The sequence below is a fragment of the Heteronotia binoei genome, chromosome 17, assembly GCF_032191835.1.
Source record: "Heteronotia binoei isolate CCM8104 ecotype False Entrance Well chromosome 17, APGP_CSIRO_Hbin_v1, whole genome shotgun sequence".
In the NCBI taxonomy this organism is placed as follows: Eukaryota; Metazoa; Chordata; class Lepidosauria; order Squamata; family Gekkonidae; genus Heteronotia; species Heteronotia binoei.
This window is the reverse complement of record NC_083239.1, coordinates 39,361,528-39,387,836: the sequence shown is the minus strand read 5'-3', so window position 1 is coordinate 39,387,836 and position 26,309 is coordinate 39,361,528. Positions and strand designations below refer to the sequence as shown.

Genomic DNA, 26,309 nt, shown 5'->3' with positions numbered 1-26,309 from the left:
CGGAGGAGCAGCTACGGTGAAGCAGAGAAGAGGTAGCAGCAGCGCAGCGGCGTAGCCCACTCTGCTCCGCCTCTGAGGTAAAATGAGAGAAGGGGAGGATGGAGGGAAGGAAGACATTTAAAAAGGTGTGCCGTCCCTTGAAATGCGATGGCCAAAACTCCCGTTGGGGTTCAGTGATGCTTGTCACACCCTTGCTCCTGGCTCCACCCCAGTGTCTCCTGGCTCCACCCCCAAAGTCCCCAGATATTTCTTGAATTGGACTTGGCAACCCTAACTCCTACCCAAAATGGTTGAGATGTGCCTATCTAGAGGGTGAAAAAACCTGTTATACTACAATAGAGCACTAGAGGGCACTGTGTAGGTGTCATCCAGTGGGGAAAAATCTTGGCTGAGGGTAAATATATGATATTTTTTTAGTCAATAAGACAAGTTGAACTAGACAAGAAAGGCTAGCAATGGTACCTAGGATTTTGTAAGATGCACATTAAGTGAGTACCCTCTTCGGTCATCAGCTCTGAGAGCCAGTTTGGTGTAGTGGTTAAGTGCACAGACTTTTATCTGGGAGAACCAGGTTTGATTCCCCACTCCTCCACTTGCAGCGGCTGGAATGGCCTTGAGTCAGCCATAGCTTTCGTAGGAGTTGCTGTAAAAGCTCTCTCAGCCCCACCCACCTCATAGGGTGTCTGTTGTGGGGACGGGGAAGGTAAAGGAGATTGTGAGGTGCTCTGAGACTCTGAGTATAGGGTCGGATATAAATCCAGTATCATCGACAGATTAAAGAGGTTATGATAAAATGGGCAGCAAACTTTGGATGTAATATACAAATTGAACAGTGGGAAAATATGTGGTTGAAGGGTCTCAAATCAGGGTTTTGATTCGGTCAACTCCCCAGGATGTGAAGGTGGTGATGGAGCCATAGGTACAGCTCCTGTTGACTGTGTCAAAAACTTCATGGAGATGTACCATAACTCTTAAACTTGATGCTTCAGGAGATTTGGGGTGGAGTCCCTGAACAGGTAGTGAATGCTTGGCAGCTGAAAGTGACCAGCTTCCTGAAAACCAGCTCAGACGAGTTCACGCCTGCTGATTTCACTGTCAGTTCTGAATGAGTGAGACTGTGAGAGTCCCCAGGAAGTGCAGCCCAGAACAATGGATTGGTCAATACGGCTGGAATCTATGCAACTACCACCACACTGTGAAGGGCATGTCAAGTCTAGGGGCTGAGGTTGCTGCTAGATCCTGGGAGTATGTTATAATGAAACCTGCATCTTTTTTGAAAAAAGGGAAGGGGCTGATTCACACCTGAAAAATGGCATTGGTGGTTTTTCCTTCCCTGGTAATTTCCCTTTTGTGAGGGCACTGGGGATGCCGTTTCCCAGGAGGAAAAGATCAACAGCGCTGTCCTTTGCAAACTGGCTGCTTCCTATAGATGCTTCTTAGCATGGAAATGGAGGGTTGATGTACAGTATTGTGGTGGAAGGGGCCTGCTCTGGCCTGCAGGCCCTGTTCCACCTTGACCTCATAGGTTTTCCCAATATCTGGAGACGTTTTCTTCTCTCACCGCCGCCACCACCTGACCTTTGTACGGAATTGCCCACTGGGTGGCTCAGGACACCCAGCTTCCCTTCCAAGTTCTGAGGCCTTGCCTCTGTGTCTCCTGCAGGGTTGCCAATCCCCAGTTGAGGGCAGGGGATGCCCCCAGTTTGGAGGCCCTCCTCCCCACTTCAGGGTCATGAGAAAGTGTGTGCGTGGGGGGGAGGAATGTTTTCTGGGCACCCTATGGAGACCGATTCTCATAGCGTATAATTGAGAATCAATCCATGGCTATCTGGAGCTGGGGGGGGGGGGGCATTTGTTGAGGTAGAGGCATCAAATTTGCAGAACAGCATTTAGTGACTCTCCTCAAAACACCCTCAATTCTATGAGCCTCCAAAGAAGGTGCCCCCATCCATCATATTTCCAGTGGAGGGAATGCATTTAAAAGGTGTGTGGTCCCTTTAAATGTGAGGGCCAGAACTTCCTTTGGAGCTCCATTACGCTTGTCACAACCTTGCTTCTGGCTCCACCCCCAAAGTTTCCTGGCTCCATTCCCAAAGTCCCCAGATATTTCTTAAATTGGACCTGGCAACTCTAGTCTCCTGCTGCCCAGTACCTGGCTAGCATGGGGACAATTTTCTGCCTTTCCTGCTCCTGGAGGAATAGCCACTTGTCAGCTGCCTCCCTGGTGCCCCTTTTCAGTCCGTTAGTTTTTTCTTTATTATGGTCATTTGACCAGTCATGGAAACACATTCATATGTAGAGAATTCAAGGCATAAATAACCAGATAAAACAATTTTAAATTAAGACCTAATTATAATACAGTTTCCACACCCCTTTCAGAATAGCACATCCTAGATCGTGGAGGTCTATGTGATACAGAGAACCACTGCCAGCATCTAAAGTTATAAAGCATTTATTAAAAAGGAAATGTTTACAAGCATACTTGTAGCACTGAGCCAAACTGAGCAAAGAATGCAAAGGAAATGGGGGGAAAGCAAATCCGCTGTCCTTTTCTTTAAGCAGACCCTATCAGATGTTAAAATAGGAGAGGCCTCTTTAGCTTTAAGAAGTTCTAGCTCTCTGCAATGTTTTATTAAGTTTGCCTAAGCTCTTGAGGTGAGCACATGATCAATGGCTGCCTCAATGTGAGATGAGAGGTCTTGTGTGTGCTCATAAACCCAGCATCTCATAAACCCAGCAACACTTTCCTGTTATAAGGAGATTTTATTAACTTTGGTACTTTGGGTTGCCAGGCCAACCTTAGGAAATATCTGGGGACTTTGAGGGTGGAGCCAGGAGCAACAAGCACAACTGAACTCCGAAGGGAGTTCTAGCCATCACATTTAAAGGGACCGCACTCCTTTTACATGCCTTCCTTCCATTGGAAATAATGCAGGATGGGGGCACCTTCTTTTGGGGCTCTTAAAATTGGACCCCCTGGTCCAATCTTTTTGAAACTTGGGGGCAGGGGTTGAAGAGAGGCACCAGATGCTATGCTAAAAATTTGGTGCCACTATCTAAAAAAACAAACAAACAGCCCCAGATACCCACAGTGATTATCCATTATATCCTATGGGGACTGGTCTCCATAAGGTATCATGGAGTGCCCAGTGGACATCCCCCCCTTTCTGATAACCCTGAAGCAGAGGGAGGGCCTCCAGACCAGGGGATCCCCTGCCCCCAACTGGGGATTGGCAACCCTGCTCATACTCCACTCACTTACCAGGTCACACTAGGTCAAAGAGACATTTCTTGGAGACCTCCAGGATTTTCCTTCCAGGAGACTATTGAGGATTTTTCCCTCTCAACCTCTGTTCCCTACTAGGAGAAGGTGGAGAAAGTGCGGGGGGGGGGGGGGGACTTGCCCATTCCATTGTCTCTAACTAGATCTGTTAGCATTTCTTAAGTGGTAGCTGAGGCGAGCCTGGACAGCCATGGATGGACTTCCTCCTTCCCAGCCTATTCTCTGTCTGGAGGGGGGGGGGGAAGTGACATTTAAAAACCGCAGCCGAGCCTTTGGCCCCTCTCCAACCTCCCAAGCAAAAAACATTTCTTCACACCTTGAATAAAACTTTGTCGGTCTTCAAGGTGCCACTGGACTCAGACTTTGTTCTGTCGGTGCAAAAGTTCAAGACACTGACAGCTTTGTAGACAAAAGCACAAGCATACATTAGGAAACTGACATCAGGATTTTGCAGAAGTGTTAGACCAATTACAAAACGACAATTCAATAGTGCACCAGGTCTAAACTAATCGAAAAGCAATCTGCAATTCCTTCTTAGCAAACTTTTAGGAATGCCACTACTTTATCTATGGTATGCTACAAGCGCAGCACAAACTGCTGACTACTGTAGTTTAAGAAAACAGGATCTGTGTTAAAGATTGGTTTAGATTAGCTTGTCCTGTGAGGTGAGGAGTGCAGACTTTTAGAAACTTCAGCTAAAAATGCAGAGGGCAGTGCTGGTTCATCCCTGTGTCAAATATCCCGCTCAGTTCTTTCTTTGGCCTTCACAGACCTGAGTACACTTGAGCTCATTCACATTCACCTTTTCCCTCTCTTTTCCGTTAAGAGTCATGCGTTCAAGCGAGGGGGATTTTAACAGCCGCTGTCTTGCAAAGTGGATTCTGGCTGCAGCTAATAGCAAGAGTCCAGTAGCACCTTAAAGACTAACAAAATTTGTGACCAGGTATGAGTTTGTCATGAGTCACCTTTAGCTAGAAAACTCCTACCTAGCAACCATTTTTGTGAGTCTTGAAGATGTTTATTTATTTTATTTATTTACTTTCAATTTATATCCCGCCCACTCCAAATGGACTCAGGGCAGCTAACAATCAAAATAAAACCAACATCTCAGTTTCAGATATAAAACAATAAGACATCATCATTTACAATTTAAAGCAAAATATTGGTGCTTTACAACATATTAAAAGCTTAGGCTTTGCTACTGGAATCTTGTTTTTTTTTTTCTACTGCTACAGACTAACATGGCTACCCTTCTTAATTAATATCTAAAGGCAAATTTACCTGTAAGGTTTGACTGATATATTCACAATTTGCCCCCAATATGTCTTTCATAGAATCATAGAGTTGGAAGGGACCAACCCCCAGCACAATGCAGGATGTTCACAAATACCTCCCCCCCCCCCCACATACACCTCCAGTGAAACTTGCTCCAACCCCAGAAGATGGCAGAAAAAAATAAAACCCTCTCCAGGATCCCTGGCCAAACTGGTTTGGAGAAAAATTGCTGCCTAACCCCAAAGTGGCAATCAGGATTTCCCTGAGCGTGTAAGAAAGGGCCATGGGAACTAAGCGCTGATGCGACCCTCCTTGCCCTCTGTCTCAGTGTCTTCCTAAGTTCACGGAATCAGCATTGCTGTCAGATGGCCATCTAGCCTCTGTTTAAAAACTTCTAAAGATAGAGAGCCCCCCCCCCCCCCAGGAAGCCTGTTCCACTGAGGAACCACTCTGCCAGGAAGCTCTTCCTAATCTTTAACTGAAAACTCTTTTGATTTAATTTCAATCCTTTGGTTCTGGTTCAACCTTCTAGGGCAACAGAAAACAAGTCTTCACCACTCCTCTGTATGACAGCCCTTCAAGTTCTCGAAGATGGTTATCATATCACCTCAGTTGTCTCCTCTCTAGGCTAAACATACCCAACTCCAAACAACATAGCCCCTAGCAATGGGAAACAAATGCTCAGTTGAAATATATTTCTAGTCCTCCCCAGGTTTGTTAATTTATGGGGACACTGACATGTCAGTTTGTACATAATCATGTCCTCTTCTTCTAAGCTAAATCAAGTGAATACCCCCATCATCCTCCCCCGCCCCCGTTTCCAACTATGTCGATTTGAGCCTGGTTTGGAGAGCTTGCCTAATTTTAAACCGAATTTTATCCCCCCTGACTCTAAAAAGACATGACATTTTTACAGTGAATTGGGGCGTTATTTATCCATGTATAGATGTCACTTCCTCCTGTCCCTGTGAAATTGGTGAAAAATTCACTAGTCTGGAAATATTCACATTGCAATGGCTCCTATCAGTCATCCTTTCTTGTTTTGTGCTCTGGCTGAACTCCTCAGAGAAGGCGTTCCCAAATATTGACAGGATGGAGCGTTTCAGCCTTTGCTTGATCCCACGTCCCATGAAGATATACAGGATGGGGTTGAGGCAGCTATTGACAAAGGCCAGGCTGGATATCAAAGGAGCACCAACAGTGATTAGTGGACTTAGGGTATGGTCCTCGGCGGCCTGAACCTTAAGGAAAGCGAGAACATGATATGGGAACCAGCAGACAAAAAAGGCCACAATAACTGCGGTGATGACCTTGAAGGGTTTGCTTGTTAAGCGTTCGCTCTTGAGCTGCAAAACAATCACCCCGTAGCAGACAGCGATAACGCTGAAGGGGACGGCAAAGGTTAAGATAAACTGGCTGATCACCACGGCACGGTGGATGGTTTTCGCTTGTTCCTCGTCACTGCTGAATTCCCTGTGGCACCAGACGCTATCCCTGTCACGCACGGTCTTCCTAAATTGGAGATTTGGAGAACTCAATGCCAAGGCCAGAATCCAAACACCCAAAGCCACAAAGGAAGCCAGGCGGATGGTCCGGTGATTCCGAGCCCACACGGGGTATCTCACAGAAATACAGCGGTCTACGCTAATGATCATGAGAAAATAAACGCTGGCATGGAGATTGACTAAGACTGTGGTGCTGCAGAACTTGCACATGGCCTCCCCAAAGGGCCAGTGAAAGCCCAGGGCCAGGTAGACAATGTTCAGTGGCAGGAAGAAGGTGAAGGTGAAATCAGCGATAGCTAAGTTGAGGAACCAGATGGTGTTGACCGTCTTTTTCATATAGAAGCCAGTGATGAAAATGACTAGCCCATTTCCAACGACCCCAGATAAGAAGGTAAGGCTGTTGATGACCATGGAGAAGACACACAGTAAGTTTTGATGGCACACAAATTGTTCATTCATGACACTGGAATTATGATAGGCAAGGGTAACCAGTAGAGTTGTGTTCTCCATTTTCTTTTAGGGGAATTCTCCTTCACTCTTGTCTTCCGTCTTCTCCTGGATGAAAAACACAAGAATATAAGTAGTGCCTTCTGGGATCTGATCACTGTCCACCTACTCGAGTAATTTGTACCCCATAGAACAAGAAGAAGAGATTGGATTTATACCCAGCCCTTCACTACCCTAAGGAGTCTCTTTTCCCTTCCCCTCCCCACAACAGACACCTTGGGAGGTAGGAGAGGCTAAGAGAGCTCTTCCAGAACTGCTCTTGAGAAGAACAGCTTCAGACAGTGTTATGACTGACCCAAGATCACTCCAGCAGTGGCATGTAAGCCAGTTTGGTGTAGTGGTTAAGTGTGCGGACTCTTATCTGGGAGAGCCGAGTTTGATTCCCCACTCCTCTACTTGCACCTGCTGGAATGGCCTTGGGTTAGCCATAGCTCTCATAGGAGTTGTCCTTGAAAGGGCGGTTGCTGCGAGAGCCCTCTCAGCCCCACCCACCTCACAGGGTGTCTGTTGTGGGAGGAGAAGATATAGGAGATTATAAGTCGCTCTGAGTCTCTGATTCAGAGAAACGGGTGGGGTATAAATCTGCAGAAAAAATGTGGGAGAGTGGGGAATCAAATGTGGTTCTAGCAGATAAGAGTCTGCACATTTAACCACTACACCAAAGGGCAACTAGCCAGCTTACCTGTGGAGCTTCACAAGCAGTACATAAAAAACAGCCTTGCTCTGGAATTTGTGTCCCAGCATCTGGTTTGAAAGAAGCATCTCACTTCTGAATAAGAAGGCACAATTTAACTAGAATATGTAACAGTGGTCTATCAACTTGCCCTCTGCAATATGCCTCATTCTTTCCTAGAGCCATCTAAACTCATGAATATTACCACCACTATTGGTGGCCATGAGTTCCACATGTTTCAGGAGTAGTTAAGAGCAACATCAATCCAAGATTGTCGCAGAAAATGTATGTATTTAACACCCCGAATAAAATTCAAAATAATTTGGCTATAACATGTGAAGACAAAGCATTGCAAAACCCAGGAAAAAAGGTGCCAGAACTCTCAAGAGGGAAATGAAGGAGAAACACATAGGATTCTTTGAAATAATATTATTTTCCTGCTCTCTACTTTAAAGCAGTTTCCAAACATGTTATCAACTTCCTCAGTTCTTTTCGTGTCTTGGTTTTGGTGCCTAATGCTGAGCAATGACCTTGAAGCAACCATGTTTTAACATACTTTGTTGGATCAAAGACTGTCATGCTCCCCTGGTGCCCTTCATGAATCACAGAGTTGGAAGGGACCTCCAGGGTCATCTAGTCCAACCCCCTGCACAATGGCAGGAAACTCACAAACACTTCCCCCTAAATTCACAGGATCTTCATTGCTGTCAGATGGCCATCTAACCTCTGTTTAAAAATCTCCAAGGAAGGAGGGCCCACCACCTCCCAAGGAAGCCTGTTCCACTGAGGAATCGCTCTAACGGTCAGGAAGTTCTTCCTAATGTTGAGCTGGAAACTCATTTGATTTAATTTCAACCCATTGGTGCCGGTCCTACCTTCTGAGGCCACAGAAAACAATTCCACACCATCCTCTATATGATAAATACTTGAAGATGGTGATCATATCACGTCTCAGATGCTTCCTCTCCAGGCTAAACATCCCCAGCTCCTTCAACCTTTCCTCATAGGACTTGGTCTCCAGACCCCTCACCATCTTCATCGCCCTCCTCTGGACCCATTCCAGCTTGTCTATATCCTTCTTAAAATGTGGTGCCCAAAACTGAACACAATACTCCAGGTGAGGTCTTACCAGAGCAGAGTAAAGCGATACCATCACATCAAGTAATCTGAACACTTTACTTCTGTTGATACAGCCCCGAATTGCATTTGCCTTTTTAGCTGCTAGAATTTTTTTTTTAATTTGTTCCCACAAAGAGGTTCCAGAGCTCTGTTCTGGTGTGTTCAAAAAAGCCCTGGAACCTAACGTAATTTAACTAAGCCCATGTAAGCCAAAATGCCCTCAAAACAAGGTTGGGGAATTGTCAGGTGGGCACCTGGCTTAATCAGGATCTTTTACCTGTGTATACAGGATTCCACATCCAGAAATTAATGCTTAAAAATATTAGGGACTCTAATTAAGTAAAACAATTACAATTTATTCCAGAAAAATATAGGCTTCCATACAAGATAAAATACTCATAAAATCATACATACAGTCCTAAGAAAAATAGAGAGATAGAGAAACACATGGGTAGACGAACAGGGTGATATTTACCGATCGTAGTCTCCGAGGAAGGCTCCAATGGTGATGAGCGAGGAAGTGGGAGAAACTTGGCCTTAGAATTGGGGATGGATCTAGACAGCGGAATTGGGTTACCTCTAGAAGCACATGTGGGGAGCTGTGTTACAGGTTATATAGACTACCTTGAGCCCTTAGGGGATGGGAGGTACAGGGGTGGATGACAGGTGGTCAGCTGGTACATGACCTCAGAAAAGGGGAGGCTCTGCAGTGACCATAAGGGCTGGACTTCTGCAGTAGCCAATAGCAAGTTAATTGGTGGCACCTAATTGGGTGCCCATGACTGACCAATGAACAAGCTTGGTCCAGGGGTAGCTGGTTGGACTTTCAGGTTGCAATGGACCAGGGTGAGGCCCCCAAATGGGGAAAAGAATGGGGGAAATTACTGGGTGGAGGTGTGCTTGAGTTTACCAAACTTATCTAAAAAGGTGACAATAGATGGCCAAATTGCTACCTAAGGTAACACTCGGTTTACGCAAAGGAACTTGGCTCTGGCTGAAGATGGTCTTCCTCTTGTTCAGTTTTTGTCTTGAGTTCCGTTAGACAAAGGCTTAGGCGGTCTGGCAGGATCCATGCCTAAGATAAACTTGATTGCCTTATGTAGAAGTTGAAGCAGCTGTTGGATATGGAATCAGGAAAACAAGATGGAGTCTGGTGGTGTTAGCCTTTGGTTTATGGAAACAGGCTGGAAACTGTTTGCCTGTACAGTTCATGGTGGTGTGGCTTCTTCCACTGCAGCGGCCAAGACTGGGCACGCAAGGAGCAGCTGGAAGCTCGTCTGTAGTTCTGGCTAACACCCATCCAGAGATGTAGAATGCTGCTGCAAAGCTGAGGCTTATAGTATCCACATAAGCCTTAGAAACCGTGGGCAAAGTCCACTTCTTAGAGCAGATATGTGCGAGTCAAAACTCCAGGCACCCTGGCAACCGTACTGGTGATCACGATGTCCATGTGTATGAAAAGTAGGGGGCTTTTTCTTACACCCACATTCTAATTTCATCCAAAGGCAGAATTAGGGAGACCAGATCAGCAATAGTTCCATCTCAATGCTGGAATGGCAGGGTTTTCAAAACACAAGTCACCAAAAGGAACTTCTACAAGAGGAAGAACATTTCAAGTAGAATAGCTGGAGTCAGGGACGAGGCATGAACTCTAACTCCACTTGCTACTTCCTTTTATCAGAACTTCCTCTCTAACCTGTTTTCCCACCCAGGCAGGTTCATTTCTAGAGTGGAGAAAAATGTTCTCAGAGAGCTCCATGAATATTGTGTTTTTGTAGGCAACTTTTCAATACATTTATTAATTTAAAAAAAGAGAAAAATTGGGAGGGGGGAGTTCAGCAGCCACCTACCTCATCCTGATTTTCAACAGGAAATTCCTTCCCCTTAGGTGTTCTTGGCAGCGACTGATGTTTGAAGACAGATCTGCACCTTATACTGCTCTGTTTTGTCATATATTAGGACCAGGGCTTTTTTTGTAGCAGGAACTTCTTTGCATAATAATCCCCTCACCCCCTCCCCGCCCTGAGGTAGCCAATCCTCCTGGAGCTTACAGTAGGCCCTGTAAGCTCTCGGAGGATTGGCTACCTCAGGGGTGTGTGGCCTAATATGTAAAGGAGTTCCTGCTACAAAAAAGTCCTGATTAGGAGGCTGTAAAGTACTGGGGTCGGCGCAGTAAGAGACCAGAGTCGGAGAGTGATTTCAGCAAGCTTTACTTCAGGAACACCAACACAAACTGAGCTCTATTCAAACCTCCCGCTCCTTTTATACAATTCTTGCCCCCTTCTGATTGGACCTTAACTATGTACATGGATTGGCTATTTACAGAGGCCTAAGGGCCTATCAGGGTACAGTATGAGCCTAGATGTTGATTGGCTACTTATGTTTCAATCCTTCCCCTGATTGGGCACGCTTAGGCCTTCTCTGGAACCCTGGTGTGGAGTACAAGCTTGGCTTGTTCAGCTTCCCTCCAAAAGTAACAGTTCCCTCCAAAAGTAACAGTTCTCCATTTGAACCTAGGACACAACACCCCTCCCCCCATAGTTCCAGCTATCAGGTGACATAGTCCTGGAGATATGCCGGAGGGCGGCGGTCTCGTGTCGAGCGTCGGAGCTCCGAGGGGACTGGGCGTTCTGACTCGGTTGGTGGTTCCGCGGCTGCAGAGCTGGAGACATCTGGGACGGCGGCCCCGGAAGACCTGGGTTCAGCTGCGCGGTCGGGGGTCTCCTCCTGCTGGGCCGAAGCGGGCTCCACGGAACCCTGTTCTGTGTCAGGCTCACGGGGACTTACGTTGTCCGGATCTGGAGCCTCTGACCTTGGCTCCCCGGCAGGCAGGCGACCACGGAGTTGGTCGATGTGTCGCCTCAGGAGATGTCCACCCTCCAAGGTCACTGCATAGGAGACCGGTCCTGTGACGTGGTCCACCTTTCCAGGGAGCCAGGCGGGGCCAGTGGTGGCATAGTTCCGTGCCCACACTGTCTCACCTGGGTAGAACCCTCTGGGGGCTTTAAGGTGTTCCGGCGCCGGTCGCCTGTCTGGGGCTCGGTCAGGGTGCAGCTTGTCCATCAGGGTGGTGATGCGGCGGCCCATGAGGAGTTCGGCTGGACTGCGACCTGTGGAGGCGGTGGGTGTGGTCCGGTAGGCCATTAGGAAACACGCCAAGTCTTTTGGCCAGTCTGAGGGGCCCAGACGGTTCAAGGCCTCCTTTGCCGTGCGCACCATCCGCTCTGCCTGGCTGTTGGTGGCTGGATGAAACGGGGCAGAGCGAATGTGCCTGATGAGGTTCCTGGCTAAGAAGTCCTGGAACACTGCGGACGTGAATGCTGTGCCGTTGTCGGTGACGATGGTCTCCGGCAACCCGTGGGTTGCAAAGATGGCCCTCAGAGCCGTGATGGTTGCCTGCGATGATGGCGAGGGCACCTGGACCACCTCCAACCACTTGGAGTATGAATCCACTAGTATGAGTAGAGTCCGCCCATGGAAGGGGCCAGCAAAGTCCATATGCAGTCTTGACCAGGGGGGTTTGGTGGATTCCCATGGTTGCACTGGGCCACGTGGGGGGTCAGGCCTTGACACCTGGCATGTCGGGCACCTTTTAACCCAAGCCTCAATTTCTGCATCGAGGCCGGGCCACCAGACATAGCTTCGTGCGAGAGCCTTCATGCGGACTATGCCCGGGTGTGCCTCGTGCAGGGCTCTAAGCACTTGGTCTTGCAAGGGTTTGGGGATGACGACTCTGTTGCCCCATAGTAGGCAGCCTTTGTGGGTGGATAGTTCGTCTTTCCGGGCTGCAAACGGAGTAAATTCCGGCCCAGTCGAGCCCTTGGGCCACCCCCTCCCCACCCAGTCCAAGACACGGGAGAGGACTGGATCACGAGCGGAGTGGGCAGCAACGTCGCGGGCGAGCAATGGCCTGTCCGGAAGCATGTCCATCAGTAGGATCTGATGAGCCGGGGCTGGATCGGGATCCACGTCAGGCAAGGGCAAGCGGCTCAGGGCGTCAGCATGGCCCATTGCCTTGCCCGGGCGATGCACTAGGGTGTAAGTGTAGCCGGCTAGAAAAATGGACCAACGGAGGACCCGTGGGGACAACACCTGAGGGGTCTGCCGGTCTGATGCAAAGAGGCCCAAGAGGGGTTTGTGGTCCGTATAGAGGGTAAAGGGCCGGCCGTAGATGTAATCATGAAATTTTTTGACGCCGGCCACAACTGCCAACCCTTCTTTGTCGATTTGGGCGTAGTTCCGCTCCGCCGACGAGAGGGTCCGCGAGTAGTACGCGATAGGGACTTCGGTCCCATCAGGGAGTCGGTGGCCCAGAACTGCCCCCACGCCATAAGGGGATGCGTCGCATGCAAGGACCAAGGGCAGGGTCTCGTCGAAATGGGCAAGGACGGAGTTGGACATCAGGAGGCCCTTGATATCCTGGAAGGCTTTAGCGTGCTGGCGGCCCCACGCCCAGGGTCGGTTCTTGTCTAGAAGCCGGTGCAGGGGTTCGGCCACCGCTGCCTTGTGGGGGAGAAAAGCATGATAAAAGTTTAGGAGGCCGAGGAAGGCCTGGAGTTCTTGCTTGTTGGTGGGCGCTGGAGCATCTCTGATGGCACGCAGCTTGGCGTCGGAGGGGTGGACCCCCTGGGCATCGATGGAGAACCCCAGGAATTCCACCCGATCCACGCCCAGGAGGCACTTCTCCCGTTTGACCTTGAGGCCGGCTGTTTCAAAACGTTGTAGGACTCCTCTAAGGCGGGCGGCGAATTCTTCAGGCGAGGCTGCAGCGATCAGCACATCATCGAAGAATGGAGTGACTCCGGGAAGTCCTTTTAAAAGAGAGTCCATGAGTTCCTGGAACAACCCCGGAGCCACACTCACTCCAAATTGCAACCGCTTTACTCTAAAGGCCCCCCGGTGGGTCACAATTGTTTGGGCGTTGGCCGTGGCCTCATCCACCGGCAGCTGTTGGTAAGCTTGGGCCAAGTCCAACTTGCCAAAAATTTTTGCGCCAGCTAGGGTGGCTAAAACGTGGCTGACGATGGGCACAGGGTATGCGTGGGCCTGAAGAGCCTTGTAGAGGGTGCACTTATAGTCTGCACAAATCCGCACTTCCCCACTGGGCTTGACTGGAGTCACGATGGGCTGCGTGGGTGACAGGCTCTAGTATTCCCTGTGCAATCAGTTTATCCAGTTCCTCCTCAATTTTAGGCTTGAGCGCGAATGGAACTCGCCGCGCTTTAAGCCTAATAGGCCGCACTGTGGGGTCGAGGTGTAGTGTAACCGGGGGACCCGTGTAGCAGCCCAAGGTGCCATCGAAAACGGCCGGGAACTCTTCGCAAACCTTGTTAAAGTCCACTCCGACAGTCTTATTGACCCCCCTGATCTCTATTCCCAGGGGCTTGAACCAGTCGAGACCCAAAAGGTTTGTAAGGTGGTTCTTGACCACTAGCACTTGTAGCTGGCCCTTGAACCCCTTGTATTCGACTGGGACCAGGCCCACTCCCAAGATAGGCACCTTATTCTTCTGGAAGTCCACTAAGGTAAACCCCGGGTCCCTGAGACGAGGCCTCAGCCTGGTGGGGATTTTAAAAAATGTCTCTGCCGCTATAATAGATGATGCTGACCCAGAGTCCACCTCCATTTGGCAGGGCACCCCCCCCGATCTCTACATTGACCCGGATTTTGGAGGGCCTGACTGGCGAGGGTAGGTACTGTACCGGGTATTGGTGGGCGTGGAGAGCGTCGGTCTCGAAGTCTGGCTGGCCTTCGGAGTGCGCAGATCTTTGCGGGACATGTGCTCGGGATGTGGATCTGCAGGCGCAGGCGATGTGGCCTTCCTTGCTGCAGAGTTGACAGGTGGCATTCCGGAATTGGCAGGTCTTTCGCTCGTGCTGGCCCCCGCAGCTTGCACATGCAGGTGGTGTCTTGTGTCTCATGCCCTGTGGGGTATGAGTGGTCTTCCTTCCTGCTGAACGATAGCCGGTTTGTAGAGCTTTGTCCTTGTCTGAGTCCTCTGTAGATGGTTCAGGGTTGATCTGGTGTGCCGCAGCCTGTCTTGTCAGCCGTGGCCCTGCTGATCTGCCCTTCTCCCAGCTGGTGGCCACATCGATTGCCTTTGTTAGGTCGCACTCGGAGAGGGACAGGAGTTTCTGTACTAGCTTTTCGTCCCTCAAGCCCCATACAAACTGGTCGAGAAGGGCTTCGTTGAGGTCTGCGAAACTGCATCGGCTTGCCACCCGGCGCAGGCTTGTCAAGAACGCCATCGTGGTTTCGCTTGCCTTCTGTGTCCTTTGTCGGAAGTCCCAGTGCCGGGTGAGCTTGGTTGGCTGGGGCTGGAAATACTTCTCCAGAGCGCTGATGATGTCGTCCACCGGCGTCTCTGAGAGCTTCCTGGGTTGGAGAAGAGCCCTGGCTAAGTCCACGGTCTCCGTGCCACACGTACTGATAAGCAGAGCTCTCTGCATGGTAGTCTCTGTAATCTTCCGGAAGGTCAGGTATGACTGGAAGCCTTCGACCCACGAGTCCCACAGCTCGGGGCGATCGATGCTAAAGGGCTGCAGGAGGTTGGCTGGAGCCTCCATTCTTGGCAGCGTGTCTGGGCGGCTTGCGAGATGGGGTGTGCGCAGAGCGGAGGTGGGGACCCAGATGGCTTGGATTTAGCCACCTTTCCGTGTTCCTGGTTTTGTTGCTGGTTCTTACTGGCATCCCATCCTCGTCGCCAGTGTAAAGTACTGGGGTCGGCGCAGTAAGAGACCAGAGTCGGAGAGTGATTTCAGCAAGCTTTACTTCAGGAACACCAACACAAACTGAGCTCTATTCAAACCTCCCGCTCCTTTTATACAATTCTTGCCCCCTTCTGATTGGACCTTAACTATGTACATGGATTGGCTATTTACAGAGGCCTAAGGGCCTATCAGGGTACAGTATGAGCCTAGATGTTGATTGGCTACTTATGTTTCAATCCTTCCCCTGATTGGGCACGCTTAGGCCTTCTCTGGAACCCTGGTGTGGAGTACAAGCTTGGCTTGTTCAGCTTCCCTCCAAAAGTAACAGTTCCCTCCAAAAGTAACAGTTCTCCATTTGAACCTAGGACACAACAGAGGCATTATAATTCTTCATCAAATTTTGGTTATGTAGGATTTGGATTAACACAGATACACAGGAGGCACAGCCAGCCTACTCTGATATATGTGGCTGTCTTGTTTCTTCAGCCAGCTTTTTTTAAAAAATGAATGGAAAAAGTGAAATGCTCCTCAGAAGTGACAAATAGACATTTCTAGAATTTATTTTCTAGAACCATCTAAACTCGTGGTTATCACCACTGGTACTTCAAAATGAGGACTGTGGTGATTATTTTGGAAATCAGAATCAACGATTTCCTCAAAATGATGGAAATATCTGGAACAGTATTTCAAAGCCCAGGACAGATAATTTGATAGTCTATGAAGTGTTAGCATCAGAAATATAAAAACAGAATCAGAATATTTTTTTTACAAGTTCAAGAGAACATTCTTATTGATACTGAACACCTTCAACAGATAAACAATCCAGTCATTGATTTAACTCATTAAACAGCCTCCTATGTTCAGCTGTAACAACTACAAAGGAATGGCTCTCTTCTTCTGGATCGCTTGAACACTATGATAAAGCAAATTGCGATTGTGAATTTTGTGAAAAAATTGCAGGGTAAATCTTGGATTGGGCAGAATGGTGGAGGTCAAGATTAGGAAATAGAAGCCTGATCTGCTTTTGGGGGACACCGACCACCATGGATTATATTTCTTTTAATTTTTTCTTTATTGTTCTTTCATACGTTTACAATAGACTCATATAACACAAAACAGTACCATACAATATAACCAATATGCTCATTTCACAAATTAAAAATAAAGTAAGTCTTCATATGCAGGATTATCAGGTATTGCCTTCTGTTCTAGTAAATATGTTTGTACCGGAAACCATAATTCAATAACTTTCTCGCCATTGATTATACATTAAATATTTACAGCTTCTTTCTCTAAGACGGTTTGCAAATCCAAATTAACTGTATGAAGTCCAGTAAAACCCCAAGAAACTGGGTCATGAAAAAAGCTGACAGGAAGAAAATCGATTCATTTGAAATATGGTGTTGGAGGAGAGGTTTAGGGATACCACGGGCCACCAAAAAGATAAAGGAGTGGGTACTAGAACAAATCAAGCCTAGATTCATCATAGAAGCTAAAATGACTGAACTGAGTTCTTTGTCCACATCATGAGAAGACAAGCCTCACTTAAAAAATAATAATGCTAGGAGAAAAGATAAAGGCAGCAGCAGAGATGGAATTCTAGCAGGAGTTCCTTTGCATATTTGACCACACCCCTGATGGAGCCAATCTTCCAAGAGCTTACAAAAAAGAGCCCTGTAGGAAACCATGGCCGTCAGCTTGCAAGAACCGAGCAAGGCTGTTAACAACAGGACATTTTGGAGGTCATTCATTCATAGGGTTGCTGCCAGCTGGAAACAACTTGACAGCAACACACTCAATGCCCCATCCTCCCCTCATGCCTGCAGTTTATAGCCCCTTAAAACCCCTAGCAAACAAAATAGCCTTGCAACACCTCCTATAGGTGGTGCCCACTTCACCTCCTCAAAGTGCCCATTCTCTAGGGTGGGAGCCACCATAGAAAAAAAACAATCGGCTCTGGTTGATGCCACCTAGCCTGTTTTGAATGGGGGAACAACTGGTAGGTGACAACCAGATGACCATAGCTGGTATACAAGGACATAATTTAATTCCTGTCTGAAAGACAAAATCTCATTCCTCAAATGCCACGTCAAGAACAGAAGATGACTTCTGTTTTGAAATTCCTAGATGGGGTAAATCATTGCTTCAGGCTGGGCAGAGCACTCTGAACAGGGTTGCCAGTCCCTAATTGAAGGCATGGGATCCCCTGGTTTGGGGGATGTCTGCTGGGCACTGCATTATACCCTATGGAGACCAATTCTCATAGACTATAATGGAAAATTGATCCAAGGGTACCTGGGGCTTCAGAGGGGCTGTTTTCTGAGATAGAGGCACCAAAGTTTAATCACAGCATCCAGTGCCTCTCCTCAAAACACACCCCCTCCCCAAGATTCAAAAAGATTGGACTAGGAGGTCCAATTCTATGAGCCCCCAAAGAAGGTGCTCCTATCCTCCATTATTTCCTGTGGAAGGAAGGCATTTAAAAGGAGCATGGTCCCTTTAATTGAGATGACCAGAACTCCTTTTGGAGTTCAATCATGCTTGTCACACCTTTGCTCCTGGCTCCACCCCCAGATATTTCTTGAGTCAGACTTGGCAACCATAACTCTGAATATGACTGTACCCCCAAGCCTGAACAAGACAAATTAAACTGCTCCTATTGTTATTTCAGATTTACGTAAGCAGAGACACACAACCAGTTCAATATAGCTTGAATTCAGCAGTGCAGAGTCCCCACAGTTCAGAAGAGATGGACAACACCACTGAGCCAAAAATCCGCAGGCATCAAGAGCTAGGGAAATAAGCAATCTTTACATCATTTGGTCCCAGATTTTCTGGCACTGACCTGCAGTGAAGTGAAGCAGTGTCCCAGAATCCAATGCAGGATTGCCTTCAGCGCAATAGTTTAAAGGCGAAAAGATGGCTAATTCAACTTCTGTCCATAACAGCCAATGTCTTCTGCTGTTCCCATTCCACCTACACCTCTCTCCCTTTGCCTTTAATTCAACCCATATGACTATCAGAGGGTTTGGCCGTATCTGATCATCTGCATCAGCCTCTAAACGTCGTGGGTTTGGAAGGGCAGGAAGTCAAGCAGTGTTGCCCAATGTATCAAATGTGAGCCTCTCTTGCAGTCATCATGCGGAGTTTTTGGTGCACTTGTGTCGGTGTTGTTAATTTAGTGTATAGAGTGCGAGGTGAGGCAATTTAAAATGCAATCATCTTTGTTAGTCAGTGCTTCTCCTGGCATAGAGACAAAACAAGTTATAGGAAAAGCATTCTGGGGAAATGACCATTCTGAAGGTAAAGAAGAGAATCTGGGGAAGCCATTTCTAGCACCTACACCCTGTTTCTGGGGTTGTGCAGACTTTTTCTGCAGGACCTTGCCCTTCGTTTTGAACAGCAGTTAGATAGAGCATTTCACAGTTGACAATGTTCTATTGTCAAATGCTTTTCACACTTCTGTGCTGTTAGAGGCAGATAAGCTGCAGAAGTTTCTAAGGTTGCATACAGGGCTTTTTTTTTTGTAGAAAAAGTGCAGCAGAAATTCTCCCATACCTTCCCAGTGCTGAAGCCATCACAGGGGTGTTTCAAGATGCCTCCTTGTGTCTTCCCCAGCATGCCAGCTGGAGCCCTGGCCAGCCCAGGTGGAGCTCTGCTCCTGTGCGCTCCTGCCCCAAAAAAGCCCTGGTTGTATGGAGCTGTTGATTCACAAACCATGCTGCTTAATCTGCCCATGTTTCAGTGGAACTGAGCAAAGCATATACTGTTTCATTTCTTGACATTAACTTGACCATTCACACCCTCTGTTCAGCTTCCTCACTACTTTAAGGGAAGTGAGGATTGTGGTACTGTCACCTGTTTTCTTGCTGAATGTCCTGTTTCTTACTAAATTTGTGTAATCTTCATCTGTAGGTGAACTCTGGTTGCATAATTACTTTAATCTTTTTTTTGTATTTTTGGTATATCTTTGTAGGGGTAGATGCACCTGGAAGTCATGGCAACTTCTGGTGACTGACCCGTACTGGGGGCCTGGAGGATATTCAGAGAGGTGGCTGAATATAATCTGCCCATCTTCTTGACTAGGTATTTCAACTTCTTGACTAGGTATTTAGATAATGCATGGGATGGAGAAAGTAGAGAAAGAAGTACTTTTCTCCCTTTCTCACAATACAAGAACTTGTGGGCATTCGATAAAATTGCTGAGCAGACAGGTTAAAACGGATAAAAGGAAGTAATTCTTCACCCAAAGGGTGATTAACATGCGGCATTCACTGCCACAGGAGGTGGTGGCGGCCACAAGCATAGCCACCTTCAAGAGGGGTTTAGATAAAAATATGGAGCACAGGTCCATCAGTGGCTATTAGCCGCAGTGTGTGTGTATATATAATTTTTTTTGCCACTGTGTTGGACTGGATGGGCTGTTGGCCTGATCCAACATGGCTTTCTTATGTTTTTATGAAGTCTCTCATCCAAGTACTAACCACAGTCAACCCTCCTTAGCTTTGGAGATCTGACGAGATCAGGCTTCCCTGGGCTATCCAGGCCTGAGAAGGTCACTTTAATCTTTGGCAGTGAATTGAAACAGTTACAGAAAAATCAGATTAATTATTTTTGACAGAGAGTAAAAGTTCGATTGGCCTTCTTATCTTGCTTTAGGTGAAATTTCTGGGTGTGTGTGACTGGGTCTTATTTGATAATCCCTAGAAGCAGTAAAACAAAAAACCTGAAACCTGGTTTGCTCTTAAAATATTACTGACTATAATGATTAGCAAATATTAGGAACTTTGATAATTTTAGCAGTAGTTCTTACACTAATTATAGGATTAATTTTCACTTGCCTGTATTTCTTAGCATATTGTTTAATAAAGAGAATTATTCATTTTTTTCCAGTAAAAGCCTTTGAAGATTTTCAGTTTCATTTGCTCATTATTGTTCAAAGAACGGAAGTCACACATAACCCACTTACATTATCAGATGTAAAGACTGATAGACAGCTTTTAATACAGAGATCCTGGAAAAATCTACCACTAAACATTTTTGAATAAGTAACGTTCTGTTTAGAACCATTAATCCAGACTAACTGGATGTGAGGGGAAAACAAGCCATTACACAAGCTAGGAGACCAAAGTAAGCTGCATGCTTGAGATGCAGGGCTTTTTTTGTAGCAAGAACTCCTTTGCATATTAGGCCACACATCCCTGATGTATAGGGTTGCCAAGTCCAATTCAATAAATATATGGGGACTTTGGGGGTGGAGCCAGGAGACTTTAGGGGAGGGGCCAGGAGACATTAGGGGTGGAGCCAAGATCAAGGCCACGTGCCCCATCCCGAATCCGTGTTAGAGCCCCCTTCCTCCCGCCTCCCTCGCCCAGGAGACTCACTTGAGGTTGTCGAGGGAGCGGACATTGTGGGCGGTGCTGCCGTGCTCGCCGCCCCAGCTGCGCGACCACCCAAACATGCCGGCGGCTGCCTCGCCTTGCCTCCGCTCTCTGGCTACGGCCTGGCTCCCCTCATCGGCATCGCCTCTGCCGGCCCCGCACTGCCATTCGGCCGCCACACACAGCTGCCCAGCTGCGGAAGGAGCCGCGTGGGACACACCGGGAAACATAGTCCCCGAGGAGACGCCGCCCGGCAGCCGGAGAGGACACAAGTACTACGAGTCCCAGCATGCACCTCGCGAAGGGAGGCCGGACTAGAGCGAATAGCATGGGATGGAGATAGTAAAGAAAGAAGTACTTTTCTCCCTTTTTCACAATACAAGAACTTGTGGGCATGCGATGAAATTGCTGAGCAGACAGGTTAAAACGGATAAAAGGAAGTACTTCTTCACCCAAAGGGTGATTAACATGTGGAATTCACTGCCACAGGAGGTGGTGGCGGCCACAAACATAGCCACCTTCAAGAGGGGTTTAGATAAAAATATGGAGCAGAGATCCATCAGTGGCTATTAGCCACAGTGTGTGTGTGTGTGTGTGTGTGTGTGTGTGTATAAATAATTTTTTTTTGCCACTGTGTGACACAGAGTGTTGGACTGGATGGGCCATTGGCCTGATCTAACATGACTTCTCTTATGTTCTCATGTTCTTATGAGCCTTTGGTCTGATTGGGTAATATGGATTCTCTCCCCGTCCCTTCCTGTAGCCATGCCCCTACACTTTTTATTTTAACAGCCAGTTCAAGGGATTTCTGCTTCAGCTCAGAACCTCCTTTGGAAACAATGGAGGATGGGGAACCTCCTTCTGGGGCCCATAGATTTGGACCCCCAGTCCAATATTTTTGAAATTTGGGGTGGTTTTTGAGGAGAGGCACCAGTACCTATGCTACCAATTTGGTGCCTTTTCATTAAAAAAAAAAGAGCCCTCCCTGTTTCCTAGATACCCCCAGATTGATTCTCCATTATAGCCTATGGGGCCACTGACTATAATAATCCCCTGTAGGCTACAATGGAACTGGGAAGGGGATGGAATTATTATTTTTTTTATTTTGCAGAGCCCTATTATGTTTTTCAGTATGATTTGTAAGCTGCCTCAAGTCACAGTGATAAATAGGATATAAATATTCAAATAAATAAGTAGTTTGGTCAGGTTGATAACATTTAAGCAACTTCCTGTTTGTTAGGATAGGTTGGGTTCTGTTAGCGATTGTTCCTCCTCTGTTATTCTTTACTTGTAATGCGGGCTGTCATATTTCACTACATCCCCCCCCATCAAATTAGACAACAAGAGTTCCCTCCCACTCCCCAAAATGGCATGTTTTCTAAGGCTCAGCACAGGGTGACAGTCCAAGGCCTGATCTACCAATATCATGGACTGGGCTGGGTAGACCTGTTCATCAGAGGCCAGGTCTACCAATATAGTGGCAAAGGCTGGGCAGACCTGTTCATTGGAAGCCAGGTCTACCAATATAATAGAAAAGGCTGGGTAGACCTGTTCTCTGGAGGATAGATCAACCAATATAGTGGAAAGGGGTGGGTGAAATTTGACTTCATTCTGTTTTCTCTTATAATGTTTATTCTTAATACACGCACATACAAACTATTTTGAGATAATTTTTTTTTGCATGGTTATGGAAGTAATCTAAAAAAACTCTTTTACATGACAGTCAAATGTAGACTTGCTTACAACTTAAATGTTACTAGATTTTTCCACTCATGGAGTAGAATTTCTGCCCACAACCAGGCCTCATTTTGAACAGGAGCTCACAAGAGCATGCGCGGTTAGCATTCGGGGGGGGGGGGGGGCAGGGCGTGGGGTTCTGCTTGGGGCAGCAGAACCCCTAGTGCCGGGCCTGCCGAAAAGTCCTCTTGAATAGTTCAGCTTTGCAGAGGTTGTGGACAACCAGGAGATGAGAAGTGTTCCTGACTTCCTTGGGCACGCCACTCCACAAAGTTGGAGCTGCAACAGAGCAAGCCAATATTTTGCCAAGAGGATTCTGGCTACAGCTGGTATAAAATGAGGACTATTCTACTTCCCCCCAAAAGGTTAGTAAACAAGGTCTAGAAGCAAATTTACCTGTACGGTTTTATTGATATATTCACAATTTGCCTCCCAAATGTCTTGCTAAGTAACATAGCCAGTAATAACAGGAAATGTATGCTTGGTTATTGCAAGAGCCCCGTGGCACAGAGTGTTAAAGCTGCAGTACTGCAGTCCTAAACTCTGCTCACGACCTGAGTTTGATCCCAGTGGAAGCTTCCATGCTTCTGAGGTTGGTAAAATGAGTACCCAGCTTGCTGGGGGAAAAGTGTAGATGACTGGGGAAGGCAATGGCAAACCACCCTGTAAAAAGTCTACCGTGAAAACGTTGTAAAAGTAATGTCTCCCCAGAGTCAGAAACGACTGGTGCTTGCACAGGGCACTACCTTTTTTATGCTTGGTTGTTATATATTTCTAGCTATGCCCAGTTAATGGGGAGATACATACCAATATGTAGATACATATGACATATTTTCCCAAGCTAGATTAAATGAATATCCCCCTGCCATCCTCCCCAAAAAATTTCCAACTTTGACTGATTTGGAGAGCTTTCCTAAACCGTAAAGTGAATTTGTTTCCCCAGTTTCCCTTGGTTCTAGCAAGATACAATAGATCTGTTTTATCCATTCATGTCCATTACTCCCTTCTGTCTCTCTGCAGTTGGTGATAAAACGTCTAGCCTGGAAATATTCATACTGCTATGGCTCGTATCAGTCACCCTTCCTTGCTTGGTGCTCTGGCTGGTCTCTTCAGACAAGGCATTTAGAAACATTGTGAGGATGGAGCATTTCAGCCCCATCTGAACATCATGCCCCATTAATACATACAGGATGGGGTTGAGGCAGCTGTTAATGAAGACCAAACTGTACGTTAACGGGTAAAAATTTTTGAATACCCAAAACATCTTGGAGCCTTTGCTGCCTGACTCAAGGAGAACAAAGAGTTGGCAAGGGAACCAACAGATGAAAAAGGCAACGGTGATGACCTTGAAGGGCTTACTTGACGGGGTTAAGCGATCTCTCCTCAGCCTCAGAACAATCGCCATGTAGCATACAGTGGTGACGCTTAACGGGATGGCAAAGCTTAAGATGAACTGGCTGATCACCATGGATGATTTTTGCTTCTTCCTCATCACCGCTGAATCCCTTAATGCAGCAGGACTCATTTGTGACCTTCCTGAAATGGAGCTTTGGAAAGCCCAGGGTCAGAGTCAGAATCCAAACACCCAAAGCCACAAAAGAAGCCCAGCGGGGGGTCCAGTGATTCCGAGCCCACACAGGGAATACAACAGGAGTACAATGGTCTACGCTAATGACCGTGAGGAAGTAGACGCTTGCATGTAGGTTGACGAAGGTCACAGCACTGTTGATTGTGCACAAGGCCTCCCTGAAAGGCCAGCAATAGTTGAGAGCTAGGTGGGTAATGCTCAGGGGCAGCAAGGAAATTAAGATGAAATCAGAAATGGCCAAGTTGAGGAACCAGATAGTGTTGACCATCTTGTTCATACGGAAACCGGTGATGAAAATGACCAGACTATGTTTTCCAATGATGCCCAATAAGAAGACAAGGATGTGTAGATGACCGCGGAGAAGATGCGCAGCCCGTTCTGCAAGTTTTCTTGTATTGTGCATTGTGCATCTGTGATATTGGAATTGTTATAGGCAAGAGTAACTGGTAGAGTTCTCTTTTCCATTTCCTTTCTCCTTCACTCTCGTCTTCTGTCTTCTCCTGGATGAAAAACACACAAATGTAGACACTGCCTTTGTAGGATCCAATCATTATCCTCCTACTTGAGCAATCTGTACTCAACAGAAACGAACTGGATTCCTGTGGAGCTTCACAAACAGTACATGAAAAGGACACCTTTGCCCTGAAATGTGCACCTCAGCTTCTAGTCACTAAAAGCATCTCACCTCTGAATTAGAAGGTACCCTGGGGCAGCTGCGGATAACCTGACCTCCCACAAGGTGTCTTTTCTAAAGCTTTCTAAACTCACGGTCCTCGCTGCATCATCTTGTGGCCGTGAGTTCCACATGTTTTGGGGTAGTTAAGAGCAGCATGAACCCAAAGCCGTGGCAGAAATCGCAAACATGTAGTAGTACTCACAATGAAATGCAAAATAGTCTGAGGCTTCTTCATATGGAAACCAGTGATGAAAATGACCAGGCTGTTTCCATTGATGCCCAGTAAGAAGACAAGGATGTGGACGGCCATGGAGAAGATGCGCAACCCATTCTGCAAGTTTTGTTGGGATGCACAATGTACATTGTTGATATTGGGATTATTATAGGCAAGAGTAACCCGTAGAGTTGTCTTCTCCATTTCCTTTCTCCTTCACTCTCATCTTCTGGATGAAAAACGCAAGAATGTAAGGACTACCTTGAGGGCACCAATCACTGTCCACCTACTTATATTTTAATTTAATTTTGAGAGCCAGTTTGGTGTAGTGGTTAAGAGCGCGGACTCATCTGGGAGAACTGGGTTTGATTCCCCATTCCTCCACTTGCACCTACTGGAATAGCCTTGGGTCAGCCATAGCTTTTGTAGGAGTTGCCCTTGAAAGGGCAGCTGCTGTGAGAGCTCTCTTAGCCCCACCTACCTCACAGGGTGTCTGCTGTGGGGAGGGGGGGGTAAAGGAGATTGTGACCTCTCCGAGACTCTGAGATTCAGATTATAGGGTGGAATATAAATCCATTATCTTCTTCTACTTGAGCAATCTGTACTCAACAGCAATGAACCAGCTACCTGTGGAGCCTCACAAGCAGTACATGAAAAGGACAGCTTTGCCCTGAAATCATAGAATCATAGAACCATGGAGTTGGAAGGTACCTCTAGGGTCATCTAGTCCAACCCCCTGCACCAGGGCCTTTTTTTTGTATCAGGAACTCCTTTGCATATTAGGCCACACACCCCTGATGTAGCCAATCCTCCAAGAGCTTACGGGGCTCTTAGTACAGGGCTTACTGTAAGCTCTTAGAGGATTGGCTTCATCAGGGGTGTGTGGCCTAATATGCAAAGGAGTTCCTGATACAAAAAAAGCCCTGCATAATGCAGGAACTTCACAAATATCTCCTCCACATACCTATATCCCCAGTGACCCCACATACATTCCCAGTGACTCTATGTACATCCCTGGTGATGTCTTCAGCATGTAGTTGCTAAAAGCATCTCATTTCTGAATTAGAAGGTTCCCTGTGACAGCTGCAGATAACCTGACCTTCCACAATTTGCCTCTTTTCTAAAGCCATAATTCCACCACAAAACAGACTTCTAGAAAGTTGCAATAGTTCCATCTTGATGCTGTTAGGCTGGCTCTTTTTTGATGACTGAGCCCTACAGCAGGGGTGGTCAAGTTGCAGCTCAAGAGCCACGTGTGGCTCTTTCACACATATTGTGTGGCTCTTGAAGCCCCCACTGCCCCATCAGCCAGCTAGGAGAAGGCATTTGGCTCTTTCAATCACTTCGCCAAGCCAAGCCAACCAGTGGCTTGAAGAATGCATTTAAAGTTAAAGATGCTTTCTTTCACCCCTCCCTCCCCCCATCTATTTGCCTGCCAGTCTTGCAGCTCTGAAACATCTGATGTTCGTATCTTGCGGCTCTCAGGCATCTGATGTTTATTCTATGTGGCTCTTACATTAAGCAAGTTTGGCCTCCCCTGCCCTACAGGTTTCGGGTTTAAACAATTTATTAATAACATATGGTTACAATGTTTAATTATATCCTTACTATCTCTAACCCATATGATATTTTCAATCCCCC

At 47.1% G+C, this 26,309-nt stretch overlaps 2 protein-coding genes across 2 annotated transcripts; both read right to left on the bottom strand.

The window, feature by feature from the left end:
• Positions 1–5,490: 5,490 nt before the first annotated feature.
• On the bottom strand, positions 5,491–6,573 carry LOC132585814 (chemerin-like receptor 1). Its single transcript, XM_060257693.1, has one exon. The coding sequence runs from the start codon at positions 6,571–6,573 to the stop codon at positions 5,491–5,493; it is 1,083 nt and encodes a 360-aa protein (XP_060113676.1).
• A 16,596-nt stretch (positions 6,574–23,169) lies between these two features.
• On the bottom strand, positions 23,170–24,181 carry LOC132585813 (chemerin-like receptor 1). The gene is given in 2 exon segments (XM_060257692.1): positions 23,170–23,656; positions 23,658–24,181. Coding segments are annotated over 2 exon segments (1,011 nt in total).
• Between the last annotated feature and the right edge of the window lie 2,128 nt (positions 24,182–26,309).

Excerpts from the sequence above, each read along its gene's own strand:
- LOC132585814 (XM_060257693.1), bottom strand. The coding sequence starts at position 6,573 with ATGGAGAACACAACTCTACTGGTTACCCTTGCCTATCATAATTCCAGT.